The sequence below is a fragment of the Plecotus auritus genome (assembly GCF_963455305.1).
Source record: "Plecotus auritus genome assembly, chromosome: 8".
Classification (NCBI taxonomy): domain Eukaryota; kingdom Metazoa; phylum Chordata; class Mammalia; order Chiroptera; family Vespertilionidae; genus Plecotus; species Plecotus auritus.
The window spans coordinates 37837745-37865232 of NC_137782.1; the positions used below are offsets into that span (position 1 = coordinate 37837745).

Here is a 27488-nt window from a genome sequence, read left to right on the forward strand (position 1 = left end):
GGTATTTGTCAATTTAATTATAATGTGCCTTGGCGTCGTCTTTTTGGGTTCATTTTGCTTGGACTCTGTGAGCTTCTTGGATTTGTGTGGATTTTTTCTTCCCTATATCAGGAAAGTTTTCTGTCATTATTTCTTCAAACAGGTTTTCTATTCCTTGCTCCGTCTCCTCTCCTTCTGGAACCCCTATTATGTGGATGTTGTTTTGTTTCATGTTGTCCCAAAGTTCCCTTAGGCTCTCCTCCTGCTTTTTAATTTTTTTTCTAGAAGCTGCTCTACTTGATCTTTTTTCCTACCTTGTCTTCTAGCTCACTGATGCGGTCCTCTGCTTCTTCTAGTCTACTCTTGATGCTTTCTATTGAGTTCTTTACAGCAGCGATGTCATTTTCATTTCTTCTTGTTTTTTTCATTTCCTCTTGGTTCTTACACATATTGCTGAATTTGCCTTCCATTCTTTTCAGCCACCTTATGACCATTTCTCTGAATTCTTTCTCTGGCAGGTTGCTTGCCTCCATTTCGTTTACTTCCTTTTCTGGTGATGCCTGCTTTTCTTTCATATGTGCGCTGTTTCTTTGTCTCCCCATGGTCTCTCTTCTCCGGGTGTCTGGTTATGTAGTTCTCTCTCTCCTTTCCGTGGTGGAGTGTAGAGCTCCTCTGAATCTATGTGTTCATGCCAACTGGGGACCAGTGCTCTGGGGTTCGCAGCTGTTCGGTGGGTGCCGCAGTTGTAGATTTTCAGGCTTCTAATAACATCTACTTTCCCCTTCAAGATGGCACGGTCTCCACGCCCTAGCTGGTCGCTCCTGGAGGGAACCCAGCAGCAGTGGGGGCTGCCCAGTCAGGGGAGCCCCGTCCAGCAGTCTCCCACCGTCTCCTGGAGTATAGCTGTTCCTCAACTCACCAACAAACACTCCCCGTGCGACCCTCAGCTGTTCTTTCTATCTGATCCAGGATAAGGCTCGGGACACGTCTGTCTATTCCACTGCCATTTTTTCTGCCACAAATGAATTTCACTCTGAGCGCAATTTAATTGGGGCTGTCCGAGTAACAGCCGCCATCACCACTGCCATCAGTCTGGGTGCTCGCTGAGGTGGAGAAGAGAGGTCCAGCCACTCCTGCACCTCACATAGGTCTTCCAAGGTGGTTGCCTTTCTGCAAGCTCCCACCTCTCGGCACCCAGTTCCCGTCTCTTACGTCGTGGTCACCACCTCCGTCTGCTCCCCAGATGCTACCTCCACTTCCGTTTTGGGCTCCCTCCCTCCCTCCCTTTTTGGGAATTATTTTTAAAAGACAAAATCTTGGACAACATTAAGAAGGGGATAGACAGTTACCAGATCCTTCTTTGATATTTTCCTTGGAACCAAGTTATGACCATCACTAAACTTTGTAATTATAAAGAAATTTGGCCCTAGCTGGTTTGGCTCAGTGGACAGAGCATTAACCTGCAAACCAAAGGGTCCCGGGTTCAATTCTGGTCAAGGGCACATACCTTGGTTGCAGGCTACTCCCCAGCCTGGGCCCTGGTCCAGGCAGATGCAGGAGGCAACCAATTGATGTGCTCACATCAATGTTTCTCTCTGTCTTTCCCTGTCTCTTCCACTCTCGAAAGAAAGAAAGAAAGAAAGAAAGAAGAAGAAAGAAAGAAAGAAAGAAAGAAAGAAAGAAAGAAGAAAGAAAAGAAGAAAGAAAGAAAGAAAGAAAGAAAGAAAGAAAGAAAGAAAGGGAGGGAGCGAGGGAGGGAGGGAGGAAGGAAGGAAGGAAGGAAGGGAGAGAAAGTTGGATAAAGTATTGGATTGATAGAGGTGATTTCCAAATGATCTTTATTAGTTCTTTATTCCCTGCCCTTATGTACATACATTTCAACTGACTTGATTATTTTTCTAATGCCAGTGAAAGTACTATATAAAATAAACAGAACAGAGATTAAAGATGATGATGATGATAAGTAATAGAATTGGGCCCTTCTATTAAAAAAACCTTGCAAATTCATGCACATTCAGTTGTCTAGAAAATGTATTTATTTGTACCAAATGAGTGAGGTGCATGTGGCTATTCCTTTATATTTTATGTATAAGGTGTGAAAAGGAACCAAAGTATATTTTAAAAGATTGAATGACCTCAAGACTTCTTGAGGAGTAAATAACAGTTTAGTGCATTATCAGCACTAAACTGTTATATAATTGTATAAATTATATGCCTTTGTAAAAACAAAATATTTTGTCTTGACAGCTTTGCTTTAATTCTGAGGTCTGACCCTTAAACTCTGATTCATTAAGTAGATAAACTGTAAAAGATCAAATGTCTTTTCTCCTGGTTTGAATAGATTCTTTAACCATCAACTAAAAATCCACCAAATGGCAATGCCAAGAATGCTTATGATCAATGCCATTACAATCTGACTCTATCATAGCATATTTATGAGTAGCTCATCCTAGTGCATGGGGGAGCCAGGCTGAAGCTAGAGACAGGAATATAGCTTAGAATATGAGATAATTGCAATAATACAAACTGGATGCAGATCCAGACCTGTTGTGGAAGTTAAAGAGAGAGAGAGAGAGAGAGAGAGAGAGAGAGAGAGAGAGAGAGAGAGAGAAGATGCAAGAGATGGTCATTTATCTATTAAACTAACAATTAGTGAGCACCTGCTGTGTGTTGGTGTTTTCTAAACACCCATCATTTATATACCACCATCATGATGTTTACCATATCCACTTTTGTTGGCATTGTTTTTTACTTAATACTTTTCTAAAAATAGACTCACTTTTAATTTAAACATTTTTTAAGAATCTTGATGTCACTTCTATTTACCTTGCCTCAAATAGAAGTTAACTTAAAAATAAGAACAAGTAAAGCAAAACAAGTTGCTCACTTAGGTAGATGCTTAAAAGGGAGGAAAGGCTAGAAGAGGTATTAAAAACATATCATCAAGAAATAGATTTTTTCTACTTTGACAGAACTAAATGGAATGAAAGAGAATTGAAATGGAAATAATTTTCTCAGTATGCCATTTAATGCCACAATACTAGGATACCTTGCTCTGGACCAGCTAGTGTGCTGGGCACTGGGAATGCAAAGGTGACCTTCACCCTCTTTTCCCAGAAAGCTCAGTTGAGTAGGAAAGTAGGAATTATACAAATGAACACTGCATAGAGCAAGAAGGAAAATCTAGTGTACTGTGGACATTCTAGGTTACGATTGGCCATTTGAGAGCTTGAGACATTCCTTTTAGACTTCTCCCTCAGCTCATTATCACTTGGAAATTAAATTCAAGCCCCAGGGTTTAATTTAATTCCCACTCCATGTGTGGGCTGCTTCCTTACCTCTAGTTGCTGAGAACAAGCATAACAACCTACCTTTATTTTCTGAGAAAACAAAACTAAGGGGGAGATTTCTTAGGCTGAGCAGAAATGTTAAAATATGGTAGGAAATACCCAACATAGGTAGAAATATTGCCACATATGGGAATCCAAGAGGCTGTGGGTCAGGTGTCAGATCTTTCTCCCCTGTCAGAGCTACACCCTGTGATGAATCAACCTCTTTGCCCAACCCAAGATTAGATGATAGCTTGGAGCATGGAGGCCACCATTCCTAGGCAACCAACTCCTAAGTTCTTTCATGTGATTTAGCTTTTATAGTTTTCAGAGATTATAAAGCTCATTATTGATGAATAGTGTCGAGGACTTTCCCAGGAAATGGGGATATGAAAAAGAGTGAGACTCTCCCAGGAGTCCTCAAACTACGGCCCGCGGGCCACATGTGGCCCGCCGAGGATATTTATCCGGCCCTCCGGGTGCCGCTGCCTGTCCTGCTTAGCAGCCAACTCGTCCCGGGCCCGCAATGCGCATAGGAATTTGTTCATAGTTTTGTTTTTTTTAAACTATAGTCCGGCCCTCCAACGGTCTAAGGGACAGTGAACTGGCCCCCTGTTTAAAAAGTTTGAGGACCACTGCATCTCTCAGGGTCTACTGAGAAAGATATGCATATAAGGAAATCAAATACAGGCATTTCTAGTGCCTGGTGGAAGTATGAATAATGTGCTCTGTGAGAATGCATGGGTGGTTGTTAACTCTGCCTACTGATACAACAAAGGTATCACCAAAAAAGTGACAATGGAGCTGGGGCTTTGAAGAAAAAATATGAGTTTAGAATAGTGGAGGAGGAAGATGTGCATTCCAGAAAGAATCACAGATGTAAGTAATAGAGAGTCTTATTCTCTCTATTTAGCTGGACCAACATCAACATCACTAGGGGATTTGTTGGAAATGCAGACTCTTGGAAACCACCCCAGAAACTCTTAGAATGGCTTAGGATGGGGTCCAGCAACCTGTGTCTTAACAAGCCCTCCAGCTGATTCTTATGCACACTCAGGCTTGAGAACCATTGTTGTAGTTAATTGATGGTATCAAGTGAGAGACAAGATAGATTAACAACATTTTATATTTTGCATAATAAAGAGATACCTAGATAGATATAGACTTGCCACCCCCACTCCAACTTTTTCACAATTGTTTTACTAGATTATATAGATACTAGAGGCCCAGTGCACGAAATTTGTGCACTAGTAGTCTCCCTAGTGGCTGCCAGCTGCCAGCCAGGTACTCCCTCTCTTCCCCTGGCTGCCTCCTGCCACTGCCACTGGCAAGGGCCTCCCTCCCTACACCCAGCCTGCCCTGCCCCTTGGTCGAACTCCCAGTAGAGTAGACAATTTGCATACTACACTTTTATTATATAGGATGAAAAGGGAGAAAGTATATTGCCAAAGTAAAGATAATGAAAGTAGAATAAAAGTGGAAAAATAATAAAAACCATTATTGTTTTTTCATAAATTTGCCAGCAAACTTCCTGGTATTCAAAGCATAAGTGGAAACCTATTCACCTTACAAGAGTTACAGAACGGGCAAGATTAAATGGCAGTTGTTAAACACACAGCCTTGCTAATACTAAGACTAGAGGGGTATATCCCCCATGATGCTTCATTCACAAGACATTCTTTGTGGAATAGATAACATCCAACAATAACAAACATGCAAGCATGAATACCTGTTTCTTATAATTCCCTTTGACAGGCCAGTGGCTTAATATGAAAGAGAAGTTGAGGGAAAGGAACCTTAACAATTAAGTCAGGTTTGCAGCTCTCAGATGATCTGACTTCCATTTGGATAGTATCATCAAAGATGAAAGCAGAGTAGCATTAAAAAAGCCCAAGGAGAGATGGAATACTTACACTAGAACAGGCACTGCACTTTGCCCTAAGAACTTCATCTCTGAAGAATGTGCTTCCCTACACTCTCTAATCCTCCTAAATTGAAATGTCTTTCATTCCTTAACTTTTGCACCTTTTAGAACTGCTTTTTCAAAGGCTTTTTACTTGGGGCAACATATACCACAAAATCTAGTGCTTGCTTGATTAGATTTTGATGTATTATTTCCTGATTGTTTCACATTTATGTGGGTTTTTTCGTCAACTAGTTTGTAAATTAGGTGAAGCCTCTCATTCCCATGTTTTCTTTAGCACAGGGACTATTTTAAAAGGAGGCTATATTTGTACCTCCTCTTGCAGGAGGAATAAGAATTTGCTCAGTGAACGGAAGTCAGTATTTGAGAGAGCAGGAAGCACAAACAGAACATGGCATATGGGGAAGAATACAGAGGCCAGTATTGCTGGTGTAAGGGGTGGGGTTACAGGAGACAAGGTTCTCTTATAGATGGGGAGCAGAACATGAAGATCTCTGCTCTCATTCAAATGTTTAGATTATATCATAAGTGTGTGGGGAGTCTGGGACGAATTTAAAGCTAAAAATGTCACAATCAGATAGCAAAGCTCACATTACAAATCATACTGTTAGCATTGTGGAAAATACTGGAGTGTGTGTGTGTGTGTGTGTGTGTGTGTGTGTGTGTGTGTGTTAGAGGTGGTGAAACAAAGTCATTAAGGCTTAGTGGTTAAGAGATTGCCAGGCTCAAAATTTACTGTTTGATTTCAGACAAGTTATTTAATCTTTAGTAGTCTGTTTTCTTATCCAGAGAATAGTCCCTACCATACATTGTTTGAAGTGGTCAACATGTGCCTGGTATATAGATGCTCAAAAATTTTGTAATTATTATGGTTACTAGAGGTAGAGGGATCATGCCTTTTTTATTCACATAGTATTTATTGGTCTTTGTTTTTCCAACCAAGTCCAGATGAGAAATAATGAGTGGGGCCAAGAACTTGGAATAGCGTGAACAGAAGCAGGAGATCCATGACACTATTCCTAATCAGCTCTGGGAATAGAGCTGAGATTGGACACAGGGAATTTGTCATAGCACCAGTCTCATTCCCAGTGACACTCAGCAGCCCCCCATGTGGAAGGATAGAAAGATAGTGGCATCTGTACTTGGTTTGACATAGTCCAGAAAAGATGAGGCAGAAAGATCACAGAGCAGGGAGCTGAGCGTGATAACAAAGAATGTTTGGTGTGATATGTCTCCTAGGCTGGCAAGGGAAGGAAGTAAGACCAGATGGGCTAATGGAACTGAAGAAGAGGGAGGAGTTGAGGAACCAGAGAATGGAAGAAATTATCATGAGAGCTACTTGAGAGCAGTGGACATGGGAGTAAGGGAATGAGAAAATTTGAGATATAGGAAGTTGAGGGTGGGATATTAAGAATCTGTAATTTTCTTTCCAGTACTCAGTACATGTAAACAATAGTTATTTAATAAACAAATGTTGACGTAAGTTCATGTGTATTGATTTGATTTGACTTCATGTCCAGTACATTTCAAGACTATATTGACTGCCGTCTTCCAAGCTATCAAAACTAAATGATTTTATCTATCAAAACTAAATGACTTTAACATAAGGACAATGAATGTCATTATGTTTTCCTCTCTATCACAGCAGAAAGTTTAGTGGTGAAGGATTTGTTTGTTTAAAATTTACGATTAGATGTAGAAGTCTAGTGGGGAATGAAAGACTGGTTCTAATATTCACAAAGCTATTTAGGTGAAGAGTGAAAATAGACCCTTTAAAAATTATGTGAAGATGGAAGCAGAAGAAAGGAGTGGTGCTTGAGGAGTTGCAAATCTAATTCCCATCAACAGCAGCCATTGCCATGGCTAGGTAAGGCCGAACTCACCCGTGGAAAAACCCTTCACAGGGCATTGAAAATGGCTGACTCTCCAACCAGTATGGGCTCAGTGGTTGAGCATCGACCTATGAACCAGGAGTGTCATGGTTTCATTCCCGGTCAGGGCACATGCCCAGGTTGTGGGATTGATCCCCAGTGTGGGGTGTGCAGGAGGCAGCTGATCAATGATTCTCTGTTATCATTGATGTTTCTATCTCTCTCTCCCTCTCCCTTCCTCTCTGAAGTAAATAAAAATATATTTAAAACACACACACACAATAAAAAGAAAATGGCTGGCTGTAGGACTGGCCTTTCTCTCACCCCCTGTGTGCTATCTGACCACTTCTCTCTCATAGGTGCATGTAGGCATGGGTGATAGTTTTGAAAGAGGGAATGTGAAATCTGAATCAGTTTGAGTAGTTTATTGAAGCAATAAATACTTAAACTGGAAAAGAACTATATAAAGACACCTCAGCAATTTCTGATAGCGCTGCTTCTGAGACGGACTTGCATTTGGCCTGTCTGGGTCATAGAGCACTTTGGCAGTGGTTCTATTAGGCCTGTAATTGCCCCAGCTGAGCAGGAGGGCCCCTTGGATGAGTATGCTTTTGTGGGCTTTCCATGGTTCTGCCACAGACGACTGCAGGTTTTCAGCTCTGGACAGGAAGCTGGGCCTGACTAGACCTAAAAGATTGTTGGGCAGCTTCCCTCTGTTTCTTCCCCTGGGGCGACATGGAGACTGGATCTGCTTCCCTCTGCATGTTGGCTTGTCTCTTCCATTACACACTCTCCTCTGCAGGGCCCTGTTTCTGCTGCCCCACACTTTCAAATAGCTCTGGCTTCTCACAGTGCCAACACTGACCCTTTCCTCTACTTGACCTTGTAGATAAGAACACCAGGGTTCAGTGACTCTAGGGCAGGGGTGGGCAAACTTTTTGACTCGAGAGCCACAATGGGTTCTTAAACTGGACCGGAGGGCCGGAACAAAAGCATGGATTGAGTGTTTGTGTGAACTAATATAAATTCAAAGTAAAGGAGCGGAGGAGAGAGCAAGAGAACCGGATAGAACAGCCGGATCCGGCCCGTGGGCCGTAGTTTGCCCACAGCTGCTCTAGGGACATTTCCATTTAAGTTTCCAGGAGCCAGCATCTGATTAGCTCAGCTAAGCCTCTGCATGGATGCCCCTGAGTTGGGTTTTCAAATCTTGTTCAATCAGCTCAGAGGATGTGGTGATTGCCTTCAGTGTTCCTAGCCAGGATGTTGTCAGCAGATGCTGCAGTTAGGGGGAAAAATTCCCCAAAGCAGGTGTCAGCTGAACCACAATAGGGACACACTATAGGCACTCAGTAAAGTAAATTTGTATAGCAAATTCGGTAAGAAAAACAACAGCATTTAAAAGAAGGGAATTTACCCTTTTTCAAAAGGTCAAGGAACTAAGCAAACAACAACAACAACAATTCATAGACATAGACAACAGTGTGGTGATTACCAGAGGGAAAGGAGTGGGAAGTGGTAGAAGAGGGTAAACGGGGAAGAAATGGTTACAGAAGGAGGCTTGACTTTGGGTAGTGCACACACAATACAATATACAGATAATGTATTATAGAATGGCACACCTTAAACCTATATACTTTTATTAACCAATGTCATCCCAATAAATCCAATAAAAAATTTTTAAAAATAAAGAATCTGGACTTGCCAACAACCACAGAAGACCAATAATTGACTCTTTTAGTTACTTGAACTAAACATAACTAATAATCAGTAAGACACTCCTTAAATTTTATTAAAAAAATAATACAAATTTTAAAAAGAAGGGAATTTATGGGAGGAAAACATTTGATTCAGGTAAAACAAAAACATAAAAATCAACTATATAGTCTGGCTGTGAAGCAAGTTGTCCAGAATGTGCCAGAACATGTTCATAAGACTATTCAGCTAGTTATGAGAGATATAGACAAAAATAACTCAGCTTTCATCAGAGGCTATTTTAGCTTATTTTTTTCAAGTTGTATTGTTGTGTTGTTTTGATTGCCTTGTGTTTGCATTTTTTTCATTTTCTATCATGGCTATCTTTATATCTCATTAGTTTTATTAAATCCTCACTAGAGGCCCGGTGCATGAATTCATGCATGCGTGGAGTCCAGCTGCCCCACCCCCCCCCCACCATGAGGGCCAATTGGTCCAGGCAGGCAGGGGGGAGGATCTGTGGGCAGTTGGCTGGCTGGCCCTGCCCCTGATTAGGGGTGGGGGGGGCCTGATCAGGGGCAGGGACAGCTGGGGGGAGGGGCTGTAGCCAGCTGGGGGGAGGGGCTGCAGGAGGTTGGCCGGCTGGCCCCATCCCCAATCAGGCTGGTTGGCCGGCTGCAGTGGGTGTCATAGCGACTGGTTGTTCCAGTCATTCTGGTGTTCTGGTCGCTTGGCTTTTATATGTATAGATTCCTTTATTCTTATTTCTCCTAGGTTAGTCAATGGCTTGCATGTTTTTCTGAACTAACTTTTTTTTTTTTTTAGTAGACATTGAGGGAATTTACATTCCCTCTTTCAAAACTATCACCAGTGCCTACATCCACCCATGAATAGACACCTTTTTACTCTTCTGTGTGAAAATTCTGCAGACATCTGTTTTACCCCCATAAGAAAGGGTATCCCCCTGCCCACGGGGCCCCCCTTAAGAGTTATTTGCCATGTCTGGTCTAGGTGACCACATTCTCTCAGCAACTACCAGGAATCCATCTGTGGGCATAGCTGAGATAATCAGACACTCTCCTAGAAATCGAAAGGGGAACGATTCCTTGGGGAGCACATCTCCAAGGTCACATAGAGTCAGGACAGCCACCTTTCCACTTGTGTCAATTCAAAATAATATCATGAGGTTTTAAAATGTACTGCCTCAATTATCTCCACATAAAAATCCCCTCCAAAGTCTTATGATATTTTACTCAACCAGCAATAGGTATGCACCAATATTCATGACTTACTAACCATTTCTTAAGGAACACCATCTTTCACCTTTTTATGCTCAAAAACAGACATGAAACCACTCTTAAAGCTTTTATATGAAAACAAAGGCAATTGTAATTATACTACCTACTGTGACCAAATTGAAGGAGGTTTTGGATATTGTTGGGGGTTTTTTGTTGCTTATTTGTGTTGTGTGTTTTTTTGTACAATACCGTATCTTTTGAAAGGGAAGTGCTCCAGAGGCATTTAATTACAGGAGCTGACTCAGATTGATTGAAGGAGGTATGTACAAACAAATTCTAACTGCAGATGATTATGATTGTAATTAATATTAAAGACAAGCCAGAATACATTCCACGTATAGAAAATGGCTTACCATTGTACTTTGAGCAATATAACCAGTGTATTTCAGACTATGCTTATTCAAAGGTACCCTAATGGTACTTACATGACTTTTTTTAAGTATACAACACCTGTAAACCTTCAAGTAGGGAAGCTTGGAAAGTGAAAGAAAATGGCATTCAGCTATCCACTGCAGCTACAAATTCAGAAGGTCAGAAAATATCTGAAAAGTGGGCCTTTGGCCAGTGTCGACCTACACTCTCACCTCTGTTAAGTTTTCTGTTTATTTTTTACCTTAATGTGGCATGTCTTTGTGTTTTAGTAATATATTAATTAGAACCATTTCCTTACTTTTAAGTTATTTTTATTTAAAATCATAAGCCTGTACATTCCTATGATTCTTCATTCTCAATCTTTATAGAATGGAGATTTGTTGTTAATAGAGAGAAAATTGCTAATAAAATCTGCATCCATGTTACAAAGAATTTTCTTCTGGGAAAAGTGTCATGTGTTTAAACTGTGGTAGCAACACACATGTATGAGCAAGGAGCCTGAGACAGGCACAGCCCCAGCTGGCCATCCTCTCTTCTGGTTTTCCCCGATGAACTGCCCAAGCAAGAAGTAACTGCCTCTTTAGATCTTCTTGGCCTCTCCCCACACCTAAATCTAGGCTCTAGCTACAGCCGGAAAAATATTTATAGAGGTATGGCCATATCACTGTCTGTTTTCAATCACTCTCATGGAGCGCCTCCACCCACAAAGTGAGGTCCTGCGTACCAGGATAGCTAACAAAGGCTCTCCAGGATTTGGTCCTCACTACCCATCTTACATGGGAATAGGTCCAGATGAAATGTCAGAAAACAAAATGCCAGTGGCAGAGACAAAGATAAAGGTCTGTTTCCTCCCACATAAACAAGATCCAGGGATGAACTGGTCCTCCACTGTGGCCAGGTCCTTCACCCTGTTCCAACTACTACTTCTGCCTCATGTACCAGATCACTCACTGCTCAGCCAGCCTTCAGGTCTGCATTCCAGCCAGGGAAAGGGATATCAAGGGTATACCCTTCATGTTAGAGACACTTTCCAGAAATTGCACATGCCATTTCAAATTATATTTCATTAGTCAGAATTAGTCACCTATGCACATCTATGGAGACTGGGAAATAAAGTCATTATTCTGGGATTACTTTATACTCGTCAATAAGGGAATCCTTTCTTTATCTTTAGTTGACTATTATAACCTGGCATGGGCAGGTCTCATGGAGGGAAACCAAAGAATCCACCTGACCCTAAAAAGATTCACGGAGATTTCTTCTTCCTGATGCCACCCCTAACCAGAACCCTGTTCTCCTGGATGGGGTTCCCCACATTGTTCTTTCTAAAGCTAGTCATGATAGCCTGACTGTCAGTCCTCATTGAGAGAGAGAGTGGAGCCCTCCACGTGGCTCTTCTCTCTGCATATAAAGAAAAATCAAGAACAGCAGCTCTAAATAAAGACATGCACAGAAATCAAAATGAAAAAAGGACTTGCCAGCTTTGCAACACTGTTTTTCTGCTGTCAGCATCTTCTAATATGTGGTCTGTTTGTGTTTCCCTTGGTCTAATAAATCACCTACCTTGAGAATTTCCTTTACCTTGTTGGATTATTCTTGCTTTGGTCATCATTTGTACAGGTGTGGCAAGTCCGTGAAAACCAGGTACGTCTTGCCTGGTTGGCATGGCTCAGTGGTGGAGCTTCAGCCTAGGAGGTCAGGGTTTGATTCCCAGTCAGGGCTTGATCCCCAGAGTGGGCTGTGTAGGAGGCATCTGATGGATGTTTCTCTCTCATCATTGATGTTTCATCTCTCTCCCTCTCACACTCAGAGCTCATCTCAGGATATCCAATATAGTCAACAAATTTTTCATTCCCAAAATCAGGACATGTTGTCTAATAGTAAAATTAAACTTAGGAGAACAACAAAACATCATTTTAAAGTCATGGTAGACATCCCCAAAAAAAGAGAGAGGATCATTATAGAAACTGTTATGAAGGCATATTCACCTACAGTCCCCACCCACACTCAAAGGGGAAAGTATGAAAGGCAATTTCCCTTTCTATTTTCAGAAATCTCTTACAGCCACTTAAAATCTAATTCAGGGGCTAGCAGCTTCTTTATCCAATAATGCAGAAGATTATAAGAATTATTTTTTGTATCTTTTTCATGATGAGATCATGTCTCTCTGAGCACCTCACAAACCCTTTGGCCCATATGGACTGCAGTGTGCATGCTCTGGTCTGCAGCAGCAAACATTGGGCCCTGCACAGGAGAGATACACAGTTACACCACAGGCTGGAGCAAATGAGGTCCATGGATGCCACTCACAAACATTAATTAGGAAGGGGAGGGGAAGAATTGGCAGGAAGAAATGTGCTGGAAAGGGAGTTTAAGAGTAAGACCTCACTTTGCAGGTGGAGGTGCTTCTCCTCTCATTCTTCATTTTCCTCTTCCATGTGTAATCATAAGGCTTATTATGTGACTGTAATCCTACTAGATGGTTATTTTTGCTTTTTTTAATTTTTAAATCCATATTTAAAAGGCAAAAATGTCCTCAACAGGACCTGTTTCATATAGACTTCCTCATACAATGGATTTTTTTCATCTAAATTAGTTTGTGCCACAGTTTTGCTAAAAACATGTATTTAACCTTCTGATATCGCTTTTTCCACACCTATTCTTGGAGTCATAACTTAATACAAAGCAGTTCCAAAGTATTTTATGCTTAAGTTTCCTTTTTCATGAGTCTCTCCTCAGTGGGCAAGTTTTGATTTACAAGTTCTTCTTAATCCACAGGTATTATCTATAATAATAAAAGGGATAATATGCTAATTAGACCAGACGTCATTCGGGACGTCCTTCCCAACAAAGCCAGGGCTGGAGGAAAGCCTGGGTCCAGGGTGCCAGAGGGAAGCCAGTGGCGGCAGCCGGGGGAAGGAAGGTGTACTCTTGCATGAATTTTGTGCACTGGGCCTCTAGTGAGTCCTGGTTTCCTTTTCTCCTCTTCAGAGTCAATTTCTTTCTCTCCTTCAAACAGATTGTCCTCTATTTGGCAATCATGTAGTCAGGAGGCCAGGCGAATCCTTCAAACTTTTACTCTAAGGCAGTTGGAACTTACAGAGGTGATAGTCTTTGATGGGTTGTGAAGAGTTGAGGGGTGGCACAAAGACCATTCACCTGCCTCCCTCTTGCCTCACTCTGAAAACCACTGGCTCGTGGAATGCTTGTGAGATGGTCCCTTCCTTCCATGGCTTGGCCCATCCCTTGTAATACAGTCATCTTTCCATTCAATAGACGTGACTTGAATCACAGTACAGACCACTCTGGGAAATTTTGCGCTAATGCATTAATTTATTGAATAAATATTTTACTGAGTTCCCACCATCAGCCAGCCAAGCACTTTTTTGGATGCTGGATGGGTAAAACTCGGGCTATCAATAGGAACTTGGTCAGCGACTGGAGAACACACACTGTTAGAGTCAGAAAATCCTCTGCCTGGGGCAACAGCAGCCCCTGTTACTAAAGCCAGGGAAGGCCTGGGCTCGGAGTGAATGAGCTCCCCGTAGTGGATCTGCAGGAGTGACTTCTCACAGAGGCTGAGCTGACCCTTAGCCCAGGTGTTTCATGGCCTCAGGAACATTTCAAGGACCTTCCCTTTGGCCATCTTGCCATTGTTTGTGAACATTTAACCAGAAACCTTTAAGCCAGGAAGAACAGGTGCCATGTTATTCAAGCTAACCGACTCAAGCTTCTTCAACTGCTCTAGGTTTGTTGAACCTCTGATGACAGAAATATAGGGGCAGATTGTCTCTACAGCTCTGGTTTATTTGCCAGACGGTTACTTTTATCAACTCTGATTACCATGGTGGGGGAGGGGTGCTTGTGTGGTGTAATTGTTACTACAGAATTCTAATGGGAAAGTATGTGACGGAAGATAGAAAGATATATCTTCGAGTTATAAGGTGCCAGTATACTCCTTAATTTATTCATTTATTTTTATTCGCATCTATGGAATGCTTACTATATGTGTATACATGGCTGGCCTGGTGCTAGGGAGAGGGATGAAAAGGTGCCTAAAAGGTAGGCGGGTCTGCAAGGAACTGAAGCGACCCAGGAAAGCCAGAGACAATTCTGCCCGAGCTGAGAGAGTAGCTGGTGGGGAAGCACAGAGGGGAACTTGTTCTGTCTGCAAAGGGGGATCAGCAAAGGCTTCTCAGAGAAAACGAGCCTTCGGTGAGTTAGATTTCCCATTCAAATACAGTTAGGAATAAAGCCAGAGAAGCGAGGGAAAGATACAGCCAGCTATTAGAATCTTGGAGGAAGGGGAAAGGGGTCCTCTTTCAAATAATTTTAAAACACTTTAGCATTTCTATAGTTTCCTTTTCCAGGTTTACTAGCTTTCACCCCTACAGTCTCCTCATATCTGACTGGAGTCGGCTTTCCCGCCCTACAGAGGTGATAGAGTTTTTCCAACGATGCATTTCAACTGCTTTCAGGGACAGTGATGAGTTCTTCTGCCAGAAAGCAAACACAGTAGCAGGCAGCACCGCAAGACAAAACAGTATCTATGTACCAAAGGACCTGTTAACCATTTCCCCCTCATGTTCATCCCCCCAGGTCTTGGCGGGAGACGGGTCTGGAACCTGACCACGGGGGTCCATGACCCCGGTGGTTGCGCCCCATCAGCAATGAAAGGGTTATCCGGCAGCCGCAGCCATCACCACGGAGTCACCTGCGACTCTGCCTGCGACCCGCACCACTCAGACCGCAAGCCATACCTGCTGAGCCCCGTGGAGCACCACCCGGCCGACCACCCTTACTACACTCAGCGCAACTCCTTCCAGGCTGAGTGCGTGGGCCCCTTCAGCGACCCGCTGGCCAGCAGCACCTTCCCGCGCAGGCACTACAACTCGCAGCAGGAGCTGAAGGACGAGTGCGCCCTCGTGCCCCGCACCCTGGCCACCAAGGCCAATCGCATCCCCCCCAACCTCCTGGACCAGTTTGAGAGGCAGCTGCCGCTCAGCCGGGATGGGTACCACACGCTGCAGTACAAGCGCACGGCCCTGGAGCATCGCAGCGACAGCCCGGGCCGCATCCGCCACCTGGTCCACTCGGTCCAGAAGCTCTTCACCAAGTCGCACTCCTTGGAGGGCCCAGCCAAAGGCAGTGTCAACGGGGGCAAAGCCAGCCCCGACGAGACACAGACCGTGCGGTATGGCAAGCGCAGCAAGAGCAAGGAGAGGCGCCCCGAGCCCAAGGCCCGGCCCAACACCTCCCCCAACACCTCGCCGGGCTGGTGGAGCTCAGACGACAACCTGGACAGCGACATGTGCATCTACCACTCTCCGTCGGGCGTGATGACCATGGGCAGGTGCCCTGACCGCTCGGCCTCGCAGTACTTCATGGAGACCTACAACACCATCAGCGAGCAGGCGGTCAAGGCCTCCCGGAGTAATAATGACGTCAAGTGCTCCACCTGCGCGCATCTGCCCGTCAACCTGGACGCTCCGCTCCTGAAGAAGAGCGCCTGGTCGTCCACGCTGACGGTGAGCCGCGCCCGCGAGGTCTACCAGAAGGCCTCGGTGAACGTGGACCAGGCCATGGTGAAGTCGGAGTCGTGCCAGCAAGAACGTTCCTGCCAGTACCTCCAGGTACCATTTCTGTCGGGTGGTGGATGTGCAGAAATTGTACCTGCTAATTGTGTGGTGTCTTCTCCTGGGTCTAGTACTGGCTCTCCTAGGAATTGTCTGCATGAAAAAAAAAAATGGTTTAACATTTCTGTGGCTAAGTGCTCTTATCAGGAAACAAACCTGCTACCATCTTCATCTAGTTATCCTGAGTTACTAGATATCAAAGTGCTTTGAAAAGCACACCCACATAAAGGCAAGGAGTTGCTCATGTTCTGTGTTCTTTTGTCTGAAGGATTGTGGGATAGAGAGGAGAGGAAAGGGGAGTCTACACAGAATTTTAAAATAAATCCACCTTTTTACAAAAGTCAACAATGACCTTGGGAATTTTGGAAAGAGTTTAATTATATCTATCTAGAGTTGTTGTTCATTTTTGTTTTTTTTGTTTTATTTTTAGTTGTAAAATTCTGCCTGGAGTTATTAGTTTGGGGAAATTGATGTGTCTTCACCATTGTAATTGTCATACCAATACCAGCACTAACCACCCTCCTAACCGAGCCCCCAGTGCCCAGGGCACAGGGAATGGGGGTAATGCCCTGAGCACTGGGAAGGTGGAGCTGGAGCCAGTTTGGGGGCTGGACCAGCACAGCTGCAGAGACCGAGGCCCGCAGAGAGGAGGAAAGGGGGAAGCAGCCACACAATAAAATGCAATTAGTGTCAGCGTGTAAATCCCCCACACATACAGACCCACCAGCGGCTGCTCCTCCTCTGCCACAACCTCCTTAGCTTTCCTACTGCCCTCCAGTCACTTAAACTAGATTTCACCTGGATAGAAAGAAGAGGGGAAGAGTATTTCTCTTCCTACCACCTTCCTCTAGTGTTGTCATTTTTCCTACGACACAACCCTTCATAAGAATGACCCTCATATCCTTCCTTGTTACAGTGTCTTTTTTCCTTTCTCCTACTATCCCCATCTTTTTAAAACGTTTTTACTGTGCTATAATCATTTCCCACTCTAAGCTTAAGAATAAATGCAAGAAAAACTCTTCCACTGAGAAGTTTATCGTCTTGCTCTCTTCCTGACAAAACTGGTTCCATTGGACATGCGTTTACACACCCTGAGAATATTCTAGGCTGGCAGTCAGTGGGCAAGGTCAGTGCCAGAGCCCTTCCCCAGACTTCAGAAGAAGCCACCAACATGTGGATAGTTTTCACAAACACCACACAATTACATGGTGTATTGCCTAAATTAGAGCTAAGGAATCATTTAATCCAACCTCTTCATTTAGCATATAAAAACTATACTCAAAGAAAGGTAAAGACTTAGTGGTATACTGTTAGTGTGTGGCTATGGTAGGACTAGAACCCGTGCCTCTTTATTTATGGAAATGACCATTATAGGAATTATATCAGAAAACTTTAGAACTGCCTTAAACACATAAATCTCATCCATCACTGAGAATAAAATACTTTGATAAGACTATCTGTCTTAAAGAAAGAATGAATAATGAGATAGAAGCCCTAGAATATGATATTTTGTCTATAAAGTTTCTGTGACTAGCAGCAAAAATAGAATAATGTTTTTAAAAAACTGGACTTTAATAAATAGTGATGAGATTAGATAAGAAATATCAGATTAAAAAAGGATACTCTACATGCATCTGGAGCTAGCCTTTGTTAGTAACAAAATGCTTCCATTGTGTTGCATAATTGCCTACGTTCTTCCTACCTAAAATTCTTTTCTCTTTTCTTTTTATACCATTGTGAAGTAAAAAGCTCAAGTAGTGGTGAAAAGTGGAAAGAGAGAGAGAGAGAGAAAGAGAGAGAGAGAGAGACTAATATTAATTGAAAACTTACTATGTACCAAACGTGTAGCAAACATTTTCATATTAATTCTCATAATAATTTTGAGAGCTAGATATAATAACACTCTGTTTTTACAAGAGAGGAAACCAAAGCTTGGAAATATTAAGTGATTTAAAGATATGTGGCCAGCAAATTATAGAACTGAGATTTAGACTTAGATGTATGTGATGCAAAATAGCTCTTTCCTATATACCCAGCACAACCCTGGAACCATGGGCATGAAAATGGCGAGCAAGGAGAAAAAGATCTTTGAAGTAAACATATTATTTATGTTCTTTAGTAAAATGAGAATGAAAGCTTGAAGGTTTAAGTATGGGATTTAGCACAGGCATATTAGTGGATCTCCTATCATAAAGATTTGGAAATTCTACTTTCAAATTATTTACCTTATTTTAAGCCAATTTTTAAATGAAATATTTGACGCTTACAAAAAGGTATAAAAAAAGTAAAATACACTCCACTTATACATCATTCAGCTATAGAAATAAAACATTAATTGCAATGGATCTCATACGTTCCTTCCTCAATCCCACTTCTCTCCTTTCCTCCTCAGAGTAATCACTAATCTGATTTTGATACACAAGGCAACTTTGTTTTTAATTCTGAAATTATCAAAATATTGAAAACATTTAATACTTTCTGTTCTATACTAGGCAATAATTAACCCTAGCCCAAGCTAGTTCAAGCCTTTAAATATAACTGAGAGTAGAGTTGTACTTTCTTTAACAAATTTTGATATTTATTGAGCTTCTATTCTGTACAAGGCTTTCAAACTGAAATATGGTGAAGTAGTAGTTTAGTGAGTAAACTAAATGTAGAACAGTGTGTTCTTCTTAACCATTGTGCTGATGTCGAAGAGTTCCTCTAAAAACAAGTGAAGGTGCTGGACATTCGCAAGGGGAGGCAGGAGAATGGGCAGTGCCTGAGAACTGGACGTTCTCTCCAGCTCCTGTCTTGCGTTAGAGGAAAAGGAGAATCTGCTGTCCTGTGCAAGCTCCTCTCAGAAAGATGAATGTAGCCAGCTCCTGCCAGCTCCTATGGAATAATTCCATTTGTAAGCTCATCCTTAGAGGCAAATTTGCGGAATTCGAGATATGATTTTTGTGTGTGTTTTTCTAGTTGTATTGTTTTAATTACCACCTAATACTGAAATTGGATTTCCAATGTGTTCAATTTCAACATCACAGGGTTTAGTGGACAAGGCATTGAGCTTTAAATAAGGGGGTCTGTGTTCTAGTCCCTACTTACCACGAACAAGTGATGTTGATGTTGCTTGGAGCCATTATTTCAGCTCTTCTGGGTCTCCTTCCTCTGCTATAAAGGGAGACACTTGATCTAAAGGCCTGTGATCTCAGTCTACATCTTTAAACTCCTAAGTTACATATGCAGAGTACTAATTAAAGCAATTTTCCAGAGCCTGGAGCTCTCACTTAATAAATACCTACCAAAAGTGAATGTTCTCCCAATGTTATCTAATTTCCTCTTTAAAACCGAAGGTATTTTATAGTCGAAGAAACTGAGATTTAGTAAATTAGGTTAAGTAACTTGCCCAAGGACACACAGCTAGTTCATAGCATCATGGTGGGTCAAACTGATGTCTGCCTGCAAAACCTAAATTCTTGCCTTTCACTATGCCCGATCCCAACCCCCTTCCAAATATAAAACAGAGGAAGTAGCATATATCAAATACTTTTTATGTGCTAGAAATCATAAAGTATCTCATTTAGTACCTAAAACAACTTTGTAAAGTATTACTGTTTACTCCAGTTTACAGACAACAAAACTGAGGCACAAAAGATTAAATCATTTGCCCAGGAATGCACAGATAGTAAGTGGAAGAGCTAAGTCTTGATCCCAGATCGGTCTGAGTCTCTAATGTGCTTCAGAAATAGAAATAAACGTGTTGGGGGTTTTGACCTGATGTATGTGCCTGCATGTTTATGAAATGTGATCTGTCTTAGACAAGCAACAGAATGACTGAAGGGTTCCTAATTTGATTCAAGAATGAACAAAGATTAAATTAATAGTCACCAATAATAGCATCTAAATACTAGCACAGTTCTGATTCTCCCTTAGTTCAATTATCACTTAGAATTAATTTAACATAGGCCATTGCTGTGATTATATAGAAAATGAGAAGTCTGTAGGTATTTGGCCTCTGTCTGACATTGATTTCAAAATGAAATATTGTAGCTTGAAATCATTGCCAGTTTCAGTTAATACAATCAATTGGTGATAATGTGCTCACTCGCAAGCTGTTTGTAGTTTTTTTTTAAAAAAGGACTCTTTTCCCCCCCCCAATATTGTTATTTTTAAATGTCAAGAATCAGATGTCTGCTGTGTAGAATTATTGTACCACTGCCAGTGACTGTCTGTATCAGGCTTTGGATCAGGGACATGGATTTGAAGACATTAAAACTGTTTAATTCTCAGTTGAGATGTGGTTGGCTTTTATACATTTGGAATAGAGCATTTATGGCACATCTCAGGGTAAGTGCTAATAGTTAAGTAAATAAAATAGGAATGGGATGAAAGGAGTAAAAGGAGCTTTTGTTGTGGTTTTGTTTTTGCTTTAAAAAAGCAAGATTCTTCTTTCTGTATATGCGTCTTTATGTAAACGTTATATGTTGAGTGACTGGTATTTAAAGCCATTCAGAAGAGCAAGATTTTAGATTTCCAACTGTTAGCCTAAAAAACAAAATCCCTTCAAATCATGGATTTTGCGTTCATTCAGCAGCAGAAACAGGAAAAGAGAAAGAAAACACTCTCCGGTAGAAGTAGAGAGAGACACAGAGAGAGGGAGAGAGAGAGAGCAAGACAGACCCGAGAAAGAAGGCACTCACAGAGATGAAATTTTAGGAGAGCAACATGATCGACCTCTTTAAGGCTGAGTGGGTTTCTTCAGTTTGTGTGCAAGTTTCAAGAAATGGAAGGACTAACCAGGTTTGGGTACAACTCTTTCATTACTTTGTATTTGGTGATAGTATGTTGCTGGTTTGGGTGGTTTGGGTGGAGGGGAGAAGGAGGATCTTTTTGTTATTTTATTTCTTCTCTAAAGGCTGAAAGAGCTAATAAATGAATGTATGTGCAGATGGTAGGAAAACAGGTTGATACTTCGGACACCCACAAATCTGTGTCCCCACAGGGGCTTTGTAATTGACACAGATTATCTAAGGTGCCAGGTGCTATTAGAGGACATTATGTGGCTAGTGATTGAAATGTGATCATTCGTTTTCCATGATAAGAATCCTGAATGCTTACTGTTATGTTGCAAAATTAAAATTTCTGGATGGTTGAGGGGCTTGGGGGGGCGAAGACTGGGGGGCTGCTGGTTAAATAACACTCCACAAAAGATTACTGAAGTATCATTCATAAAACAGGAACGCAGAATTATTTTTCAATGCAGGTACAACTGTTTGTCAAAATTTTGTTCAAGATTATTTAGATCTTTGCCCAGTGAGGTTTTTCTTTCCCTGGCTGAGGCTTTTCTTCCTCTTGTTTTAGAACAATTTAAATTATACCAAATCAACTAAACTACTTTATGTGAAATGTGTGACAGTGCTGAGCAATTCTGCTAGTGACTTTGGTTACTGTGAGGTTTCCTTGCTGCCTTTTTAAAACCCCCATCAACCACAGTAGTTGATGATTTCCTTTGTTGTTGTTGTTGTTTTGTTATTTAAATTGCTTTAATAATCCAGCAAGGGGGTGTCAGAAATTTTAATGTATTTCCTCTTTGTCTTGCACAATCTTCTCCCTATTTGTCACTGATCTCAGTAGAGAGGTTCTTCTTTGTTGATTGGAAAATGAGGCTACTCCTGCCTGTTGCTAACTTTTAATGTAGAATCAGTGATCAGCAGCAGAAACCTCACAATTCTCTCCCGGGTTCTCTGGAATTCTCACTATCGCCCATATCCTAGCACTGGGGGTGGTGGGGGAGACAACTGGCAAAACACTCTGAAAGGAGGGCTCCAGAAAGGCTCAGTGGTGGTAAAAGGAAGATCGAAATGAAATAGAAAAAATAATAGGGTATCTTTCTTGGAGGTTGTTAAAGAAACTTTGTTATTCTTGGTCTACAATTTCATTATTCTAAAGACATTTTCAATAACACCAAAAGTGCTTGGTTATCTGATCCTACAAAGTCCAATCTACTATTGGAAGCTTTAGCATGGTTAGCACTGAGTGAAAGAGGAAAACTAGCCTTAGGTCTCTCGGTGGACAGTGGATTATTTTTCTTCGCTCCCTTGCATCCTTCTAGGGCCGTTTGCTTGGTTGAAAATTAAAGATAGTATCCCAAGTAATAATTTACCATTTCGTAGAAAAATATTTATCCATAATCTCTGGTCCATTTGAGATCATGGCTTTACACAACTTTACACAGTGATTTGTAAATGGTAGAACTCATTATATATATTTTTTGTTTTGTTTGAGGTTTTATAGGAGCCACTAAAAACATGCAGTGTTACCAAGCTGGCTTTGATTTGGTGACTAGATTGTTTGTTTGTTTCACCATTTTGATTTTTGGTTTAAATGTGACCACCTCTTAGTAGATTCTAGTGCTCATTGAGATGGAGTTGAATCAGAGGAAATTCCATTTTTATAGATCTAAGCAGTTAAAATTACAAATGTGGTTCAAACTATAGCACCTCATTATTAATAGTTAGATTATTTTCTGTCATTTGCTAGGGAAGCTTGGTTTTTTAAAAATGAAAATTGGACTGTTTAAGTAAAATGCGATTACTATTAACAAGCCCATGAAGAGTTATGTAATCTCACCTGAAATTTTGAACCTGTAACTTTTCCCACTGGATAGCAATAGCATGCATGTATGACTTCCCATCTATGGCTCATTTACCTGCTTCTCAAGACCATTTTGCCTCACCCCCTGCCTTCTGGCTCCATCTCTAATAACTCCCATTTGGAACACATTATGGCACAGGGAAAATTATTTTACTTTATTTTTGTAAATGCATATTTAGATGTTTTTATAAGTGCTTAATCTGAAACCACAGTTAGAGGGGGTGCTTTAATTTTTTTCAGTGAATCATTTATTCTCCTTCAACCCAGTTCTATTTGTAGCTCAAAAATAAAGATATAGAGAATGAATGAATCCATTGCTGTTATTCCATTAACAGGGGTAAAGGAGATAATATAGTGTAAGGAGAGACATATCATACAACTCCTTCTGTTACCATTGACCAATTTCTTATTTCTACTAATTTTTTATTCCTTTTTTTAAGGACATTCATTAAGGAAACAATGACCAAGGAAAGACCTCTTCTGATTCTCTTATCTTTTAAGTGTGAGAATACATAGAATTATCGTTAAAAACTAGGTAGTTTGTTTTTCATTTTCTAAAGTTTGGCAATACGCCCTACCGTGTTTTTATTTCTAAGATAAAGAGACTTTTAATTACATTTGCAAAATAAGTTTTCTAGATTGGTAGATCTTTTCTTTTACCATTAGGTCACTATATTCTATTAGTTATAATTCCTACTCATTGTTCTTACAGAATTAGGAAATGTTTTACAAAATTTAGGCTTGTGATATCATAGAACTGTCTATGAAGCAAAATAATGTGGAGTCCAGGGTTAGTGTATATTGTGTGCATGTATGCTGGCTGCAACCTATAATTCTATGGTTGCAAATGGTAGGTAGTATTTTTGACCTCTAAAATAAAGAAATGAGTATGTTTTTTTCTCTTATTCCCATCAGTCCTTCCTGCACTCCAATGGTTTTATTATGAGTGAACCACATACCAATGGAGAACCAATGGAGATGTGATCTTTAGGCACAGCAACAAAGCCCTGATACTGGATTTTTAAGACAATGCCCTTCTTGCTGACATCTTCCACTCTCTTGGCAGCCAGTTTTCCTCACCTCTCACTTTCCTAGGATAAAAATTGTTAACATATCTGTAACCATATTGTCCAAATGTGACATGTAGGAGAGAATTATTGGGCAATGAGACCTTTACATCAGGGCAACTCTAGAAAATATGTAAGGGAGATGACAAGGGCTACAGTCTGACCTCTTGGTCATTGCTTTCAAAATGAAAAAGTACGTAAATGCAAAAAACATCTAGCTCTAAAGTTGGAAATACTATATGAGGCATTATATATATTGGCATCCATATGGGTAAAAATTAGCATAATACCACATTCATCTGCATGTATAGAATCATGTATGTGTGTGGTCACTTGCTTTATCATTGAATATTAGGGCAATGGTTCCTCAATTTTGTGTATGCATGAAAATCAGCTTGAACATGTCTATAAAATGAGCCTTTCGGGCATCAAACCAAGAGATTCTGATTCTGTACATCTGGAGTGATTCTGTTACAGAGATAAATCCAAGAACCACACTTTAACCCAATTCTAGGGAACAAACAACTATATTTATCCTTTTACCTACTGAAGGGGGCAGTCAATCCTAACAGATGAAAACATGGGCTTTAATATTGCCACTGACTTCCAACTTGGGTTCCCTCTACTTAGTACAGTGGTTCTCAACCTTTCTAATGCTGCGACCCTTTAATACAGTTCCTCATGTTGTGGTGACCCCCAACCATAAAATTATTTTCGTTGCTACTTCATAACTGTAATTTTGCTACTGTTATGAATCGTAATGTAAATATCTGTGTTTTCCGATGGTCTTAGGCTCAATAGCAGCGGTTCTCAACCTGTGGGTCGCGACCATAGCAGGGTCGCCTAAGACCATCGGAAAACACAGATATTTACATTACGATTCATAACAGTAGCAAAATTACAGTTATGAAGTAGCAACGAAAATAATTTTATGGTTGGGGGTCACCACAACATGAGGAACTGTATTAAAGGGTCGCGGCATTAGAAAGGTTGAGAACCACTGACTTAGTATTTCCATTTCTGTATCTGAAAAATGGGTGTAATAACACAACCTTTGTATTTGTTTAGGTGTTTAACATATTTTAACTTTTAATTTTTCTAATAAATAAAAAATCTAGTGTTAAATGTTTTGAGTTTACAAATCCTGAGGTTAACATGCTTCTCTGCTTCTTCATGTGATTCATGTGCTTTCCCCCTTTTTCTTTTATACTTAGGCTTCTTCGTCAATGTGCCAACCACACATAAAGCTTCGTCTGTGAAAAGTTCATAAAGGGTTGATCTTTTGAAAGCGTAACATCAGTGGGTCAGATTTTCCCATGCCTTGATATTTACTAATGGAACACAATTCTTCTAGCCTCCTCAAGGTTTAGTTTGTTCAAATAAAACCTCCTTTTATTTTCATAACTTAAGTCTGTCAAGACACTGGTGCCTTATTCCAGGAAGCTTTGGTATGTCAACAGGATAATTTAATTAACAGTAACAGCTATGGGGATTGTCTACAAGGGATTCTATCTACTCTTTATTGCTTTCTTTTTGGCTTATCCAGGTTCTCTGAGGAGTGTTTCCACCCTGGCAACTTTCATAGGTGGGAGTTCTTCCGCCATTGCTAGCAGGTGACAGAAGCTCCTTGTCCGTCACTCTTCTTCACTCCCGCCCAAAGTCCCTGATTAATCCTCTCCATTCTCTGAAGCCAACTACATCTTACTTATAAGGCTGCAGAAATTCAGACAAAGAACATGAACATTGAAGCCAGTTCTCTCTCAGGAGCTCTTTCCTCCACAGGACCATGGGGAGCTCAGACTTTCTCAGGCAGCCACATACTCCCTATCTCACCTGCTTCCACGTTGCCACTAAAACAATAAAAATAAAACCCATTCTCATTCATGGGAAGAATGAACTACAATTTAATAAAATGATGACTCTTAATTGTGAAAAGTTGAGCAAATAGCTTGCCATTTTTTTTTTTTATAAAAATGGAAATGACTGAAGATAAAGATCCTACTGTGGGCAAAGCAGGACTCCTGTAAGGTCACCCAGGACCTGCAGCCCTCACTTAGAAGGCCAGCTGCTAGCCCAACTTGTATTATGAGTATAGGTCTTGACTGGTGACCCCTCCAGCAGTGAATACGTACAGAGAGAGGCACGCTCCCGCAGGACTTTGCCTTCAAGTCCCTTAAAGGATCCTAACTACTTGTAATCCTTAGAGAATTTGTCTTTTTTTTTTTCCTTCTCCTCTTAACTAGTAGAAGTTTAGCTGGCTTTCCTGTGACTCAGGAGGTGTCAGTGAAAGTAACTGTCATTTGTTTGCAAATGAACGCTGAGCTTTCTGAAAATGACTCCCATATAAAATCTTTCCCCCATAACACTCCTCCAGCCTTCTAGTTGATTTTAGATAGTTTCCTGTTCTCCCACCTCTTGGAAGTATTCCATGGCACGCTGAGCAGACACTTTTAGTCAAAAAAAAAGCCTATAAATAGCTGATTTTCCTGCTTGCTGCCTTCTCTCTGAGGCTTTCCCAAAGGAGGTGAAACAAACCCACCAGAAACAAGAACTCTCTGTGAGGGTGAGTGGCAAGGCTTATGGAAACTCAGATCCACAGGCCTAAAATTGTCGTATAGGTTTGCCGTATTTGACTTATGCAATCATTGAATAGAAAAAGAAACATTTTATTTCATGCTAGATGATCTCAAGAACTAAACAATCAATCAAAAATATCTCATATGAGCTTACATACTACTTTAAATATATATATTTTTACTTTCATGCTGTTTTTTTAAATCCCCAAACCAACTATATTTATTAGCTTTTATTGATAAATCTAGATAACCAAGTCCTATAGCTATTTCATGACAGGAAATTTAAAATTTCCAAGATATTGTCCTTGCTTATAGAAAGCTTTTACTATCTAGCCCAGCTTCTCTTTGTCTCTTATGCACTGCCCTCCCCCCCCAAACCCTCCCACCCACACCCCACCACTATTGTCAACACTACCAAATATCCAATGATATTATGGAACAACCTGGAAGACTGTGCCCATACTAAGCAAGACCTTACTATCACCCCTCATTGACCTTACTGAAATCAACCTTAGAAATCAGACATGTGAGGTTGATTATACTCACACCTACTTCCACCTTCCCATGTCCTATACCAGTGGTCGGCAAACCGCAGCTCGCGAGCCACATGCAGCTCTTTGGCCCTTTGAATGTTCTAATGCCACTTATTCAAAATAGACTCGCCCAGGCCGAAAACCGACTTCTGCGCATGGGCCACAAAGTTTCAATTGCACTGTACATGCACGCCCGCACGTGGTATTTTGTGGAAGAGCCACACTCAGGTGGCCAAAGAGCCGCATGTGGCTCGCGAGCCGCGGTTTGCTGACCACTGTCCTGTACCCTTCTGAGCAAAAGAGAATTAGGCTTGGCAGTACTTTCCCCTTTCCTTTCTTCCTTTTCCCTTTTCTTCCCCTTACTTTTTAGGTAGCTTTCCTATATAATAACAGAGTAATATGCAAATTAACCATCACTCTGTGACACCCATAAGCCACGCCCACCAGCCAATCAGGAGCGAATATGCAAATAAACCCAACCAAGATGGCTATGGCCACAGAGAGCAGGAGGGAGGCTTGGGTTTCCCCGGCGATGGAGGAAGCCAAGCTTTCCGCCTGCCCTTGCCGGCCTAGGC

General features: G+C 41.3%; 1 protein-coding gene across 19 annotated transcripts in view; it reads left to right on the top strand.

Annotated features, from left to right (window-relative positions):
• Positions 1-27488, top strand: part of DLGAP1 (DLG associated protein 1) — a gene marked incomplete at its 5' end in the record, with an annotated part of 693962 nt that overhangs the window by 421602 nt on the left and 244872 nt on the right. For 6 of the 19 annotated variants that reach the window (XM_080685502.1, XM_080685519.1, XM_080685518.1 and 3 more), the window contains one exon: positions 15065-16098. In XM_080685502.1, the coding sequence (XP_080541628.1) occupies positions 15136-16098 (963 nt within the window). Of the gene's footprint in view, positions 1-15064; positions 16099-20332; positions 20431-20692; positions 20890-27488 lie in introns of those variants that run through there. The other 13 variants (XM_080685521.1, XM_080685514.1, XM_080685509.1 and 10 more) reach the window with 8 other exon arrangements.